Source organism: Anas platyrhynchos, chromosome 4 (genome assembly GCF_047663525.1).
Source record: "Anas platyrhynchos isolate ZD024472 breed Pekin duck chromosome 4, IASCAAS_PekinDuck_T2T, whole genome shotgun sequence".
NCBI lineage: Eukaryota > Metazoa > Chordata > Aves > Anseriformes > Anatidae > Anas > Anas platyrhynchos.
In genome coordinates, this window is record NC_092590.1 from 67029005 (window position 1) to 67043035 (window position 14031).

Here is a 14031-nt window from a genome sequence, read left to right on the forward strand (position 1 = left end):
TCTAACCTGCCTCAAGATAGAGCAGACCTCACCTTAACCTACCCTAGCCTTCAGGACATACCAGGTGCCTTAAAACACAGCAACTCTGAACTCCCACTACCCTGACACGCTACTTTTTCTGTGAGAGTGATGACTTCTTTCAAGAGACTGAAGAATGCAATCAGAAAATAATTAGGATTATCAGGCTAATTACTGCATAGAACATTTTCTAATGTTAATAGTGATAAGAAACACTAATTGCTGTTTACTGTGGAATGAATATTTAAACTTGTCAAGTGAAGAGGGAAAAAATGTTTTTTTTCCCCATTGGGAATAGATGCCAATTGCAGACACACATACAAAGTAACATTTTATTTTTTAAAATGAAATTGGTATCCTGTTAATACAAAGGCACAGAAACTTCATACCTCAAAAACAGCAAAATACACAATCACAGTACCCTCACAATATAGCATTTGAAGACAGTTCAAAAATATCCCTTGAAACCAGCTTGAATATCGTGAATTATCAAATACATGCATTCCTTTTGATTTATATTTTCCTATTACAGTTTTTAGGGTTCACATTTACAGACTTCTTTCCATCAATTAGAAAGGTGTTGAAAATTAACTCTTTTTTGAAATGTAAAACGATATTCTCATACTTTAAAGAAATTTGAGAATAAGAACTTCAAAAATACCCACATACATATAAAATTACAACAGTTGGCAGCACTGTAATAAAAAAAAAATAAAGCTTTTGAAGGTATTACATGTCCATTTACAAGTTTCCCTTTTCTACTGACATATATGATCACATTGCTTCGAGAAGAAAAACACTGCAACAGGTTGCAAATATTTAAGACTTAAAACTTAAGTTCTGAACTGAAGCCACATTCTTAGTTCTACTGAAGTAAATTTATACACAAAAATGAAAAGCTGAAACTGCTCTGGGTTGAAAGGCTTAGTGCCTATGCATACATTGAAAATCTGGACTATCAGCTACCACTGGAGAACACAGACTGCAGAAGTAACATTCAAAGCTTATTAACAGCACAAGATTAAACTAAATTAGCTAGACTAAGAGAAAATAAGACAGCAGAGGATTTGTGGGTCATCCATTTCATCTCTTCATGTCATCTGCTATACCACAGCTTATTACAAGAATACATAAATATGAGAACAGTAAATCGGTACCTGCTTTATATAATAAATAACCTTTCTATATAAATTATGAAGAAACAGCTACAGTAAAATCAGTGCAAAGCACTGAAGGAACACTGAGTCCTGTATGCCTGAACGTGCATCACAAAACACCCATATTTCATCTGTTGCATCACAGAATGAATCACCAAATGGTTTGGGTTGGAAGGGACCTTAAAGATCACCCAGTTCCAACCCCCTGCCATGGGCAGGGATACTTCCCACCAGACCGGGTTGCTCAAAGCCCCGTCCAGCCTGGGCTTTAACACCTCCAGGGATGGGGCATCCACAGCTTCTCTGGGCAACCTGTTCCAGTGCCTCAATGCCCTCAGAGTAAAGAATTTATTCCAAATATCTAATCTAAATCCCCCTTTTTTTCAGTTTAAAACCATTACTGTTGTGGTATCACTACACTCCCTGACTAAGAGTCCTTCCCCAGCTTTTCTGTAGGCCTTTTTTAAGTACTGGAAGGCCGCTATAAGGTCTCCCTGGAGCCTTTTCTTTCCAGGCTGAACAACCCCAACTTTCTCAGCCTTTCTTCACAGGAAAGGTGCTTCAGTCTTTTGATCATCTTCTTGGCCCTCCTCTGGGCTTGTTTTAATACATCCATGTCTTTTTTATTCTGGGGACCCCAGAGCTGAACACAGTACTCTAGGTGGGGTCTCACAAGAGAAGAGGGGGAGAATCACCTCGCTTGATGTACTGGTCATGCGTCTTTTTATGCAGCCCAGGATACAGTTGGATTTTTGGTCTGTAAGCACACGTTGCCAGCTCATGTTGAGCTTCTCATCAACCAGCACCTCCAGGTTCATCTCATCAGGGCTGTTCTCAATCCATTCTCCACCCAGCCTGTGTTTGTGCTTAGGGTTGCCCCAGCCCAGATGCAGGACCTTACACCTGGCCTTGTTGAACGTCTTGCGGTTTGTACAGGCCCACCTCTCAAACCTGTCAAAGTCCCTCTGGATGGCATCCTTTCCCTCCAGCATTATGACCGCACAACACAGTGTGGTGATATGGGCAAACTTGCTGAGAGTGCACTCAATCCCACTGTCCACGTCACCAACAAAGATGTTGAACCGTGCCTGTCCCAGCACTGACTTGTGAGGAACACTGTTCGTTACTGATCTTCAACTGGACATTGAGCTGTTGACCTCAACTCTTTGAGTGTGACCACCCAGCCAATTCCTTACTCACTAAGTGGTCCATCCATTAAAAGATGCATTGATAAGAATTGAAAGATGAACAACGCTCATTGTGAAGTTCGACAATGTAAAACTACAACTATTTACAATGTCAGAAAATTTATATTAAAACAACACTTTGATATTAAAAATTGATAAAATTGATGAAAATTGATATTAAAACAATTCTTTCTAATTTTTAATTAACTTCCTCTTCCCTAATTGATTCTTCAAATGGAAGTTTCCCTCATTAATCCATACTTGCATGTGCAGCTTTTTTGGAATTAAGGAAGTTCTTTTTCTTTTTCCTTAGAGAATTATGAAAAGAAAGGACTGGATCTCTCTGCTCACGGAATAAAAATACCTTCTCCCCTGTGTCTAATACTTCTATGGATTCAGCAGTTGCAGTGTTCACAGAAACGTATTGACCAGACTGTTCCATAGGAGAACGCGTAGATAAACATCCAAGACGAATGAATGATGCTTCTTCCAGGAGGGCAAGTTGCTTCTTCTTCACCAAGCTATGTTAATGAAAAAAAAAAAAAAAAAAAAGAATTAAAAATGAAAACTTGGCAGAAAAGCAGCATCACTTTCTATATCATACCATGACATAGGAGTGGTGACTTTCCTCTGCAAGCTAAATAAAATCGTATTTTAGACAGAAATGTAGCTTCTCTTCCAATCCCCAATAATTTGCATAACATTTTATGAGATACAAAACTGCGTAAGAAAAGTTAACCTTATAAGTAACATAGGGAAGGTGGGGCAATGTTTATGAAAAACATGTGAATTTTGTTGATAAGTACAGAAAAATCTTTTTAGACATTTACTAATATTGCATATTATGTGTAAATATGTTGTAGGAAACAAGCATCAAAGATTAGAACAGTGTCAGAAAAAACATATTTATGAACTTATTTTCTAACAGATGTAGAAGAACCTTTGGAGATGAAATAAAGTATAACAAACTAATGATAATAAAATGTTTTTCTTCCTTTTTTTTTCTTTACCTGTCTTCTCTCCTGTTCAGAGAAGGGATTCTTTCCAAACTTATGTTTATCAGATCTTCCCTTACTTTGTTCTCCAATGCTTGCCACCTCTCTTGGTTCTTCCTGAAGGAAAAGGAAAGAAAAAATTTCCAGCAACAAATCCCCAAATACACATACTTTTTCCCCTATTCTTATTTTAACTACCAAAACCCTAATATTAATGCCACAAATACAACCAGTAAGAGCATGAGAAGGTTTTTGCACAAAAGACCACATAAGACCATATGGTCCCAAGGACCCTTAGCCATTCCTTAACAGCTCACATCCAACAACTAGAGGGTTCAGTGCCACATCTGCTTTTCACAGAATCTTATAAAGAATGGCTGGGGTCAGAAGGGACCTTTAAGATCACCCAATTCTAACCCCCCTGCCATGGGCAGGGATGCCACCCACTAGACCAGGTTGCTCAGGGTCTCGTCCAGCCTGGTCTTGAACATCTCTCCAGGGGAGGGGCATCCACAGCTTCTCTGGGCAACCTGTTCCAGTGCCTCACCAACCTCTGAGTGAAGAATTCCCTTCTAACATCTAATGCAAATCTCCTCTAAACTAAAGATTAGTTTAAAAGCATTCCCCCTTGTCCTGTCACTACCTGCCCAAGCAAAAAGTTGCTCTCCATCTTTTTTTCATAGCAATACTGAAGTACTTCAAGTACCGAAACCTTTAAGTACTGAAAGGCTGCAATGAGGTCTCCCTGGAGCCTCCTCTTCAGGCTGAATAGTCTCAAGCTCTCAGCCTTTCTTCATAGGAGAGGTGCTATGATCATCAGCCCTCTGATTATCTTCATGGCCCTCCTCTGACTCTAACAGGTCCACATCCTTCTTTTTTTTTTAGGGCCACCCTTCAAACCCATCTCTCTCCAGTTTGGAGATAATTATTTTTAATTTAAAAATAATCTTTTCTCCCTTTCTCATGTCATGCATGGCAGGGAGCTGGGAGAGAGACTTCAATATTTTAATAAATTCAAGTCAACAAAAATAAAATGATCAGAGCAAGGTTTATAAGTCTATAAAATAACTGCCTAATTCAGCTAAATTATACTCCTGAAGTTATAAAACTTAGGAGCTTTTCATTAATCAATTTTATTTCATAAAATAAGGCAGCAGTTTCAAAACACTTTACACCATGAAAGTATTTCATAGAAAAATCTTATGAACCCCCCTATTTTTCTATCATCAATCTGCTTGTCAAGCAAATAAATATAGCTTAAATAAATAAATAAATCTAAAAGAAAGAAATAATCTTTTGCAACAGTCTATCAGAAAAGATCACACTTACCTTTTTTTACAGCTGCCAGGCTCATCTGCAGCACTGTCACCTTCAGCAACAGCATCTGTGTATTTATTGATGGAATCGAGGACAGAAAGAACCTCACTTTGTGAACTGGAGGGCAGCAACAAGTTCAGAATCCTGTGCAACATTCCCATTGGCACCCTTGTCAGTTTGGCTAAATAACCTGCTAGTCGGAGCTCCTGAAGGATTAATGAGTGGGAGCACCATGGGAAGGGAATAGAAAGAAAAGGTTAATGAATTTTAATTGCTAATGGTAAAAAATTATTCATCATAGAAACAAAAAGTATTATTGAAAATCATTTCAGTGGTTTTGGTGTCAAGTAGTCACAGTCTTGTGTTCATTGCTTCCATCCACACTGGTACACACGGGTTGAAGTACCCCATTTCATTACAGATACACGCAATTTAAATTCTAAACTACCAGTTCCTCTCATTTTTTCTGCTTAGAAATGTCCTCAATGTCCTTCAGTCAGAAAAATCACAATGCAATCATATTCTGGAATACAAGGTTTACTTAGTTTATGGATTCTAATATTATCAACACAGGAATGAAGCAATATGGCATTTTTTGGTTTGCAAAATAAGGAAAAAATAACCTCTGAAACCTAATGACAACATTTACATGTCACCATGTTTGGGCATTTGATTGTTTAGCTTCTCATAACACCATATTCTGTGATAAGCTCAGAGAATAGCTTGTAATACTTGCCAGTAAGAGAAGGAAACATCTTTAGCCTCTTAAAAATGTCTTTCCTTTTCTGGCCCAAAGGTTGTTGGTAAATTATATTCACACAGTGTCCAAATAGACTAAGTTCAAATTCAGTTGTTCCCTAGACGATTAATCAGACCCATTTCCTGTCTCCCTCTAAACACCCAAACCACATTGTTACTTGCTGCTCAGCTGTCAAAACTACTCTGTCCCCAGGGCTGTTTCTGCTGATTTCTCATGTGTATCAAATATAAAAAGTCTACAGTATACTGAGGCAAGCAGAGATTTCTGTCCAAAATGAAGAAGTAGTCACTCCCCAAAGTCTCCTAGCCTCTTAAGTATGGCTACATGTTTTCCATGGAAACCACTGAGACACGAGAATAAATAAGACAAAATGCTAATCTAATGCTAATGATAGATTACTACGTTGTTGGGTATTTCAAATATCCATTATGTTCATCCCGAAATGGATACCGTAGTAAGGAAAAAGAGACATCTGTTCATGGTTCTTAGATACGAAATGATTTCATTCTTCTGTAGGGAAAATGTAAAGAAAGCCTTAAATCTTAATATAGACAGCTAAGTTTAATTTCTGTAGTCAATGTATACAGACTGCTTGTGTTATACTTCTGTGTTATACTTTTGGTCTTAAAAACTGTTGTTCCAGAAACTTAAAAAAAAAAAAAAAAACAAACATAAAAATGGCATCTCTGTGACCCATCCTTCCCTCTGACTGAATTGTCTCAGCAGGAACTTTAACTCCATAATTTATATGCGGATGATTATTTATATGCGTCATGACTTCAGTACTGCTTTCCTCTGTAATAGTTTCCTCTTTAAAATATTCCTTCCTCCACTCTGACCCTTACCTTTCTGCATCAAGAATGATTTGTACTGGAAGGCAACCCTCAGTGGTGTTCTAACACAGCAGAATTCATGATTAAGTCATCCTCCAAGGTGCCACAGTGCTGTCAACAGTACCAAAAGTGGCACCAGCCAGGTGCACCTAGCATATGTCTGGCAAAGTGCGTGCTGATGTGTGAGCAGGCACCTGCAGTAGCACTTAGAGAAACCCACAGGTACCTGGACCAGCTTGTGTAAACAGGAAGAAGTGAATGTGCATTCAAATACAGGAATGGTCACACTAGTCAGACCAAAGGCCCTCCAGTGTGGGGTGAGTTTCAATCTTCAGTCATATTAGAGACAGTAAAGCACTGCAAAGATTAGGAATTTGTGTGGTTTGTAACATTAATGGATAAAAATGTTATTTGTGCCACCAATGACCTCATCTGTATTCTCTGAATTTCACCAGAGTAAAAAAGGCATGTATGAACTGCGGTTTGCAAACAGTAGAATTACTTTTAAGTATTTTGTCTGAGCAATGTGTATTTAAACACCTATATGCAAGAATCAATGAATTTGATTCATGCTGTGTTTTAAGCTTACCGTGCTGTTTCCACATGACAGTCTGTCTCCATCATTTGTCTTCTCTAAAAATCAACTAGTGTACCTGGGGCTATAGCTATATGCTCATTTAAAAGTAACTTCTCACCGAGAGGCTTATAATCCTGAACTCACTATCATTCTAGCAAATCTCTTATCGACCTAGATCTGCTTCCATAGGGATGTAAGCTACAAGACAAAATGTAGGAAAGTGAAACTTATCTGGTTTTCCAAGAAGGCTAAATGCAGTTCTAAAAACTAGTCGAAAGGGGAAAATCCTCTATAAAGAAAAGAATAAGTGTAAAATACAGAGGTACAATACTATAGTTTCTTAATATGTGTCTTAATAATGTGCCTATAAATTGTAAGAAAACGGGGAAAAAAGATTTAAAAAACAATTCTCATATCAACACACAGGATAAGCATATCCCAAAGAAGGAACATATGACACTGTGAGCCTTAATAAATTAATAAACTCCTATTCTAGTAACTGTGTACTTCTTTACAGTTGAAATAAGACTACTGAAGTTTGGAATTACAGTTGGAGTTATTATATTACGAAAATTGCTGTGAACAGAATTCATTTTTGTGTATCTGAAGGGGCTATCTGCATAGGTTTTACAGAATTTCATGAGCTCCGTGTCCCAAAGTATCTCTGGACTACCTTTTATATGACTAAATGTAAATACAAAAAAAGCCCACCATGGTGTATCTAATACATATTTCCATACACTAAAAATTTCTTCAGGGAATCTTATGCACAAAACATACAGCACAGTCCCCCAAGTGTACACTGAACAGTGTGTCCAGTTTTTAAACTGTAATGAGTTGACAATAATGCTCATAAGCCTCCTTCTTTCTTCAAGATATAAAAATTATAGTTATCAAGGTCATTGCTCACCTGATAGGGTGCTAAAGGGACTGGGCACTGTGAAAATTACGACATACTGTTTGCATGCATCTGTAATCTGCACAACAATTATTTTAATTTCTGAACTTGCAGAATGCCTACCATGCTGTTCAGGAGCTGTTTCACGATACATCTTTGCCAAAGGATTAGAAACCCAACAGTCATCACAAGAAGACAATTAAATTGTCAGCAACATAATCAACATGGTTTACCTATGCTGTAGAGAAGCAAGATTGATTCAGTTTTCCCTAAGCCAAGATGTAAGATCTTTGGGAATGTAGCACAAGAAGTGTCGCTATTAAAAAACTTCTAGAACAGACACTAGCTTACAGTAACAGTAAGTACTGGGCAGTTGAATGATAAATATGATCAATACTTCCAAAAGAAAAAGAGCACTATGTTTGAACTGAAATGCTAAGAAAAAGGTGAAGGTCTGTTGGGAAAGGATTTCTCTTGAAATGATTCAAAGTCAGAAGCAGTAGCACTCAGCCACTGGTTTCCCTCTGTTCTTGGTGTCCCTTCTACTAAGTCCTACACTGCTGCTTCAGCATTCATCTGAATATGATGATTCATCTGAATTCATCTGTAATATGGCACACATCTTGAATTAATGCCTTCATGAGAGAGGTAAACGTTGAGGCTCTATCACACACAGCTAACTCATAAGCAGCAGAAAGCCATTTCACATCATCCTTTGCAAGATAAGAACTCTTCTGCTGAGCAGCTGGCTTGTTATATGCAAGTTCTTCCTACCCTTCTATGCCCAGGGGTATGGCAAACTAAGAACCAGAGTACAAGATTAATGCAGTGTTCATGTTCTTTTTTAAGAGTTCCCACTTAGTGCTGAGTGTTTTCACCAGAGTAGGAAATAGCTAAATGAACATTGTACAAGGTCCCAGCCATTCCTTCAATTAGTCCAAAATTACAAAGCAAAAGCAGATTTAAGAGCACTGAAATTACACTATGATAACAGTCTCAGTAGTGTTAATCTGGAAGAGCTGGTCTGTGCTGTTTAAAGCCTACATACCAGTCAGCATTTCTGGATGCAAAATGTTTTGTCAGACAAAATTATAATGGACTAGGAAAAAAAAAAAAAAAAAGTATAAAAGAATCTACAAGACTGGTCCACCAAGACCTATGACTTAAACTACAGCAGTATAGGGAAAGACGAGCAAATCCCAAAGGACCCTTCAAAGCATTTTCAATTTTTGTATGTGTTTTGATGTTTATTTTCCACTGATGCTGAAAATAATTTATTTCTTATCTTACATTTATGATATTCAACAAGTATCTGAAGCATTGTATGTTTCAGCAAAATATTCATAGAAGCCTGTTAACACCTTACCCGTTTTACCAAATTTAAAAAAAAAAAAAAAAAAAAATGAAAGGTTGAACAGGACAAAAGATCTATCCTCTTTTCACCTAGAAACATGTTCTGAAATTTTCATGTGTTACACAAACTGCAATTACAAACAGACAAAGGAAGCCTCCATTTAATATCACCTCTGAAAAGTGTTATAGCTGTTGCTGCCCATGTTACTGTTCCACAACTTAATGCATAACTGAAAATTCTTGGTGACTGCCTCATCAGCAGTACACAAGTTATTTTAACGGAACAGAAATGAATACATGTAAAATTTAAAGCTGTAAAGAAATAATCAGGTTAAAACTCACTGTTTGGTGAATAACCACGTAAACATCCTACAAAGGCAGATAGCAGAAAGTTTTTTTTCAGGAGCTCTGCATGCAGCAGCCATTGGGGCAGGAAACATAATGAGAAGGAGTTTAAGGCTGGAGTAGAATTCAGCAGTTGCTGACAGCCGTATCTGTTTACCATATGCCAAATTCAAGGTGAATATGGTAGCAAGACAGTTTAAAAAAAAAAAAAAAAAAAAAAAGGTTGCAACATAAAAATTGAAGAGGAAAACAACATTAATATAAAAGCTATGGAAACACATAGCTTGGATTTAAAAGTAGAAAGCTGTTAATGCTGGTTGTGACCTTGCCAGCATCACCTTCAAATGCGACACTTTAAAAAACACGTCAGAATGGATTTTTGGTGCTTATATTATTATGCCCAGAGAATAGGAAACCTGGAAAGCACAAGACCAGGTTTGAATTCCACTCTAATGTAATTCATTATCACAAAGTGAGATAGGCTATTCCAGGACAGTACCGTAACCATCAGGCTGCCAGATGAGTCGAGTCTCCACATGTCCCCATGAGAGACAGACTGAAGTGACTATCAAACTCTTGTGAGCTTTAGGAGACCTCACTGCAAGTTCCTTGCCCAAATCAAAGTAAGGGTCTGAAAGCATGTGTGACCTACCAAGTGAATCTGCTAATGAAAATATAATATACAGGAGTCCCACTCCAAACTGATCTCAAGCAGACATCTAACTCAACAGAAGACAAAGAGTTCAGAAACCTGCGTAGAAAGCAAACCTGAGACTCAGGAGAAGCTGACACCCCCTTAGTCTAAGTTGTTCCTCCTTGGCTCGCTGGAATATGAAGTTCACAATTTGTGACACAGGTGGCTGCAACTGCAACTGTCCTTGAAAGATAAGACACCTAGATGGGAAAAGCTGTAGAATCTATAGTTTTTTGTTTGTTTGTTTGTTTTTGCTTTTACCCTGATATTAGTTACTTACCTGCAAATAAAATTTAGGAACAACAGTGATTCACTTTTAATGCCCTTTGTGGCACTGACAGGCAGCCAACAAATAATAAATTATGACCAATGAAGAAGAGATGTTCTTTCTGAAAATAGTATGAGTAATGACACTAGAAAATTTAACTAGCAGTGCTTTTGTCATTTAGTTTTGTAACACAATCAGTGCTATTCATTTCTCAGATGAAAGACCGAAACCTAAACAGAACCCGTCTTAACACGTGGAAATCAAATAGTAATTTGTCTGTAAATCTGTCTGTCATAAACTCAAGCAATTTAGTTCTCTCCACAGAATGAAATGCAGTAGGACAACTGCCGGAAAGGATTTATAAGTGAAGAATAAGTAGTATAACAGTAAAATTAAAAAGGCTGAAAAGTAGGTCAGAATTAATTGAAGTCAAAGGTAATATATGCTGCAGACACCAGAACTGGTAGTGACTATTAGCAGAACTGGGTCCAAATATATCTGCAACAGTTCCCAAAAAAGAAGAAAAGCTGATCTGCTGATACAGCTGTAATATAAACCTGGAAACTTTGTTCAATTTCATGCTTACCTGACTATAAAGTGCCAAAAATGCATCCATTTCTATATTTTCCAGGAGATCTTCAAGCACCATGCAATTCCACTGCTCATCTCTCAAGCTGAAGTGAAAGACAGAATTAACATTGAAATCTTCTCAGGTGCAATGACTGTATCATAGGAAACAATAACTGAAAGTCATCCATTCAGGAGGCAAAACTCTGTCAGCCAAGTTGGCTGAGCAGTGTAACTTCCAAAATAAGTCAGTTTCTCCTGCTCTCTTCTCCCCTAAACCACAACACAAAATCAGAGCAGAATTTGAGGCCATGTTCTTGCACGTAATACAAATCTGAAATTGCTCCAAAGAACTGTCATTCAACCTGTCTCCCCATCATGTCATTTTCATCACACTTTTCAGCAAATTGTGGACCTTTTTGTTTCTGAAATAACAGTAAACTGTTAGCTTCCTCATTACTGATGATTTTTTTTCTTTCTAGACCAAAGTATGAAGCCATTATAATGTTATCTGGGAAAAGCACAAGATTAATTTCTTCCATTATGTTTAGAAGTAAACAGTAAAAAAGAGCTGTCACTCCTCTAAAGGCCTGACTGACACAGCTGTATCCTGTAGTATTCCCAAGCCAGTAACCTGTTTGCTCCTCTACTGCTCTTCTAGGACAGACATTAATCTGCATCACTGAGAGCTCCAGCCCTTTCAGACTTAAAACAGACTTAAGAGTGTTACAGCTGCATTCAAAGTCTATCTAAGCTATTTTAATAAAGCAATGGGTTCAAGGGAAACCCTCTCTGTAATGGAAAACACCCTCTAAGAATTTTACATGAAACTTGATATGTGGTAGTTTTTTAATACTGTGTAATACAAGTGGAAATGTAATTTCTGACTCCTGTAACTAGTAACAAATGTAACCTAGTATTTTGTAATTTTGTACATTATCACCTATTTTTGCTGGGTGGCCTTCATACAAGACAGGTATTTCTACATTCCTCCCAAGAGGCATTTTTTTTCCTACTGATATCTTTACTTAAAAGGTACTCACTTTTCCACTGATACCTTTACTTATATACGACATCAAAAATAACTGTACAACAGGGAATTCAGTCTACAGTGGAGATGAAAATTCAATTTTATTGTCTCAGGTACTTCCTCTGAGCCCAGCTAAGCAGGTTTCATTGACGTCTTTAGTCATCTTCTTGGGAGATGAAGAACAGGATTAGAATTCTTTTCCCCCTTGCTGCTAGGACGTGTTGTTACGTTTTCACTGGCTCCATCAAGATATGGCAACTGTCATGAAGAACATTGTCATCCAAACACAACTATCTCTTATTTCAGTGCTCCTGAGACTTCTCAGTTATGCTCTGGTCCACAGTCCCTCCCCAGCACAGCAGAAAGTTTTGTCTGCTGTTTCTCTGTGATATCTTAAAAGTCTGTAATGAATGCAGTGAGTTTGCAATACCTGAGACCAAAGCACTCACCTTTGCTGGTGCAGACTTATAAACTGGTTGCATTTATTCATGGCCTGTCTTAGCAGAACTGTCACCTGTCTGTCTGCATTCATTTCTACAGCTTCACTTGAAAGCCCCAATCCATCTGGTGTCCACCTCTGCTTATTCATTAGATGTTGTTGCTGCTGGGCTGACTCCTTATGCAACATTTCATACTCCAGCTTCCTGTCAAGTTCTTCAATCTCCTAGAGGTTGAAAACACATAATCTTGAAGTAACAAATTATCTTACAAGAACAATTTCCAGTTGGAGTGAAGCAAAAAGACGGTATCGGAGCATGTGTTATTAGTTTCTTCATTTTCTCATCCTACCCAACCACGTGCAGTCATTACACTTTGCAATTCATTGAATGCCTTCAGTAAACATGACTTGCATGATTTGAATATATGAGAACAATGCCTAAAGATATAAGCCAATTTTCACTGTGTTAAAGGCTGCTACTCTCTGAAACCTTCCTACGTAGAGGACATCTAGAAAGAAGACTACCAGCAAGCCTGAGATCCAAGCAAAAGAATGGCACCATCAGAATTAGTCTATGAACTATATAAAGGCACTGAAACAGCTTGAGAAACTCCACAAAACTAGTTTTAGTTACATTGCATCAATGGCTAGTATCAAAAAGATATGAAGTTCAAAGACAGTAATTCAATAAATTCACAATAGTACACTAAATTGTGTAATAAAATTAGGATTCAAATACAATGGTCTAAAAATCAAAGGTTTAAACCTGAAGTTTTAAGTGGGCTGGATCTCTCATGCCAAAGACCTCTTTGAACAAAGAATCAAAGTAGACATCAGAAGAAAGGGTTCTTATTCCAGTCTTCCAATGTCATTCTTGTCTGACCTCAAACAAGTTGCTTACTAAATACCTGAGCACCTTTCTTCCCAACCTGTAGCTTGGAAAAAATACTGATTTTTTTATCTAACTATTCTTCCACCTCATCAGCTGTATTCACACTATAAATTCATTGAAGTATGGCGTATCTAAGTAAGCGTCTGCTCCCCCGTCAGCAAGATGTGACACTGGAGCTCAGATCTACTCTCCTAACACCAAAAAAATAATATTAACATGCTATCTCTAAGAGCATGAAGCAAATTCACATATAGCCAGATGTGTTTTGTTTCACTGATTGGTAAAACTATCACTGATGTAGTTAAGCATTAGGGAATCCAGTGTAATCTGATGTATTTGTTTTGAAGTAACAGATGTTAGTATTTTGCCAGGTAGTGGAACAAAGGAGCAGAAATAAAACACAGTAAGAGACAAAGGTTTGATAACCAAGAGATAGTTTCTGTAAACCAACAATGCCTAAAATATATTTTTTCCCAAATAAGGCTTTCCTCAGTTCCTGCACACTGGATAAAGAATCCAGTGTTAGTTATTCTATTTTCAGTCTTTCCTTCAATACTTTTTTTGCCATTTCTTCAAGGACAGAGAAGCTAAAAACAACCTCTTTGCAGAGGATGGGACAAAGCCCAGTCTTTTCTTTGGGACCTCTTATAATTCCTGCATTAAAGGCAATAAACCCAGATTAAAATATTTTAATACTCTGT

At 37.5% G+C, this 14031-nt stretch overlaps 1 protein-coding gene across 4 annotated transcripts in view; it reads right to left on the reverse strand.

Moving 5' to 3' along the window:
• Nucleotides 1-336: 336 nt before the first annotated feature.
• The window catches only part of EVC2 (EvC ciliary complex subunit 2), a 71270-nt gene continuing 57575 nt past the window's right edge, over nucleotides 337-14031 (reverse strand). For all 4 annotated transcript variants that reach the window (XM_038178250.2, XM_038178248.2, XM_038178249.2 and 1 more), the window contains 5 exons: nucleotides 12449-12663; nucleotides 10989-11076; nucleotides 4687-4880; nucleotides 3373-3474; nucleotides 337-2883 (listed from right to left, as the gene is read on the reverse strand). In XM_038178250.2, the coding sequence (XP_038034178.2) occupies nucleotides 2613-2883; nucleotides 3373-3474; nucleotides 4687-4880; nucleotides 10989-11076; nucleotides 12449-12663 (870 nt within the window). In that variant the 3' untranslated portion in view covers nucleotides 337-2612. The remainder of the gene's footprint in view (nucleotides 2884-3372; nucleotides 3475-4686; nucleotides 4881-10988; nucleotides 11077-12448; nucleotides 12664-14031) is intronic.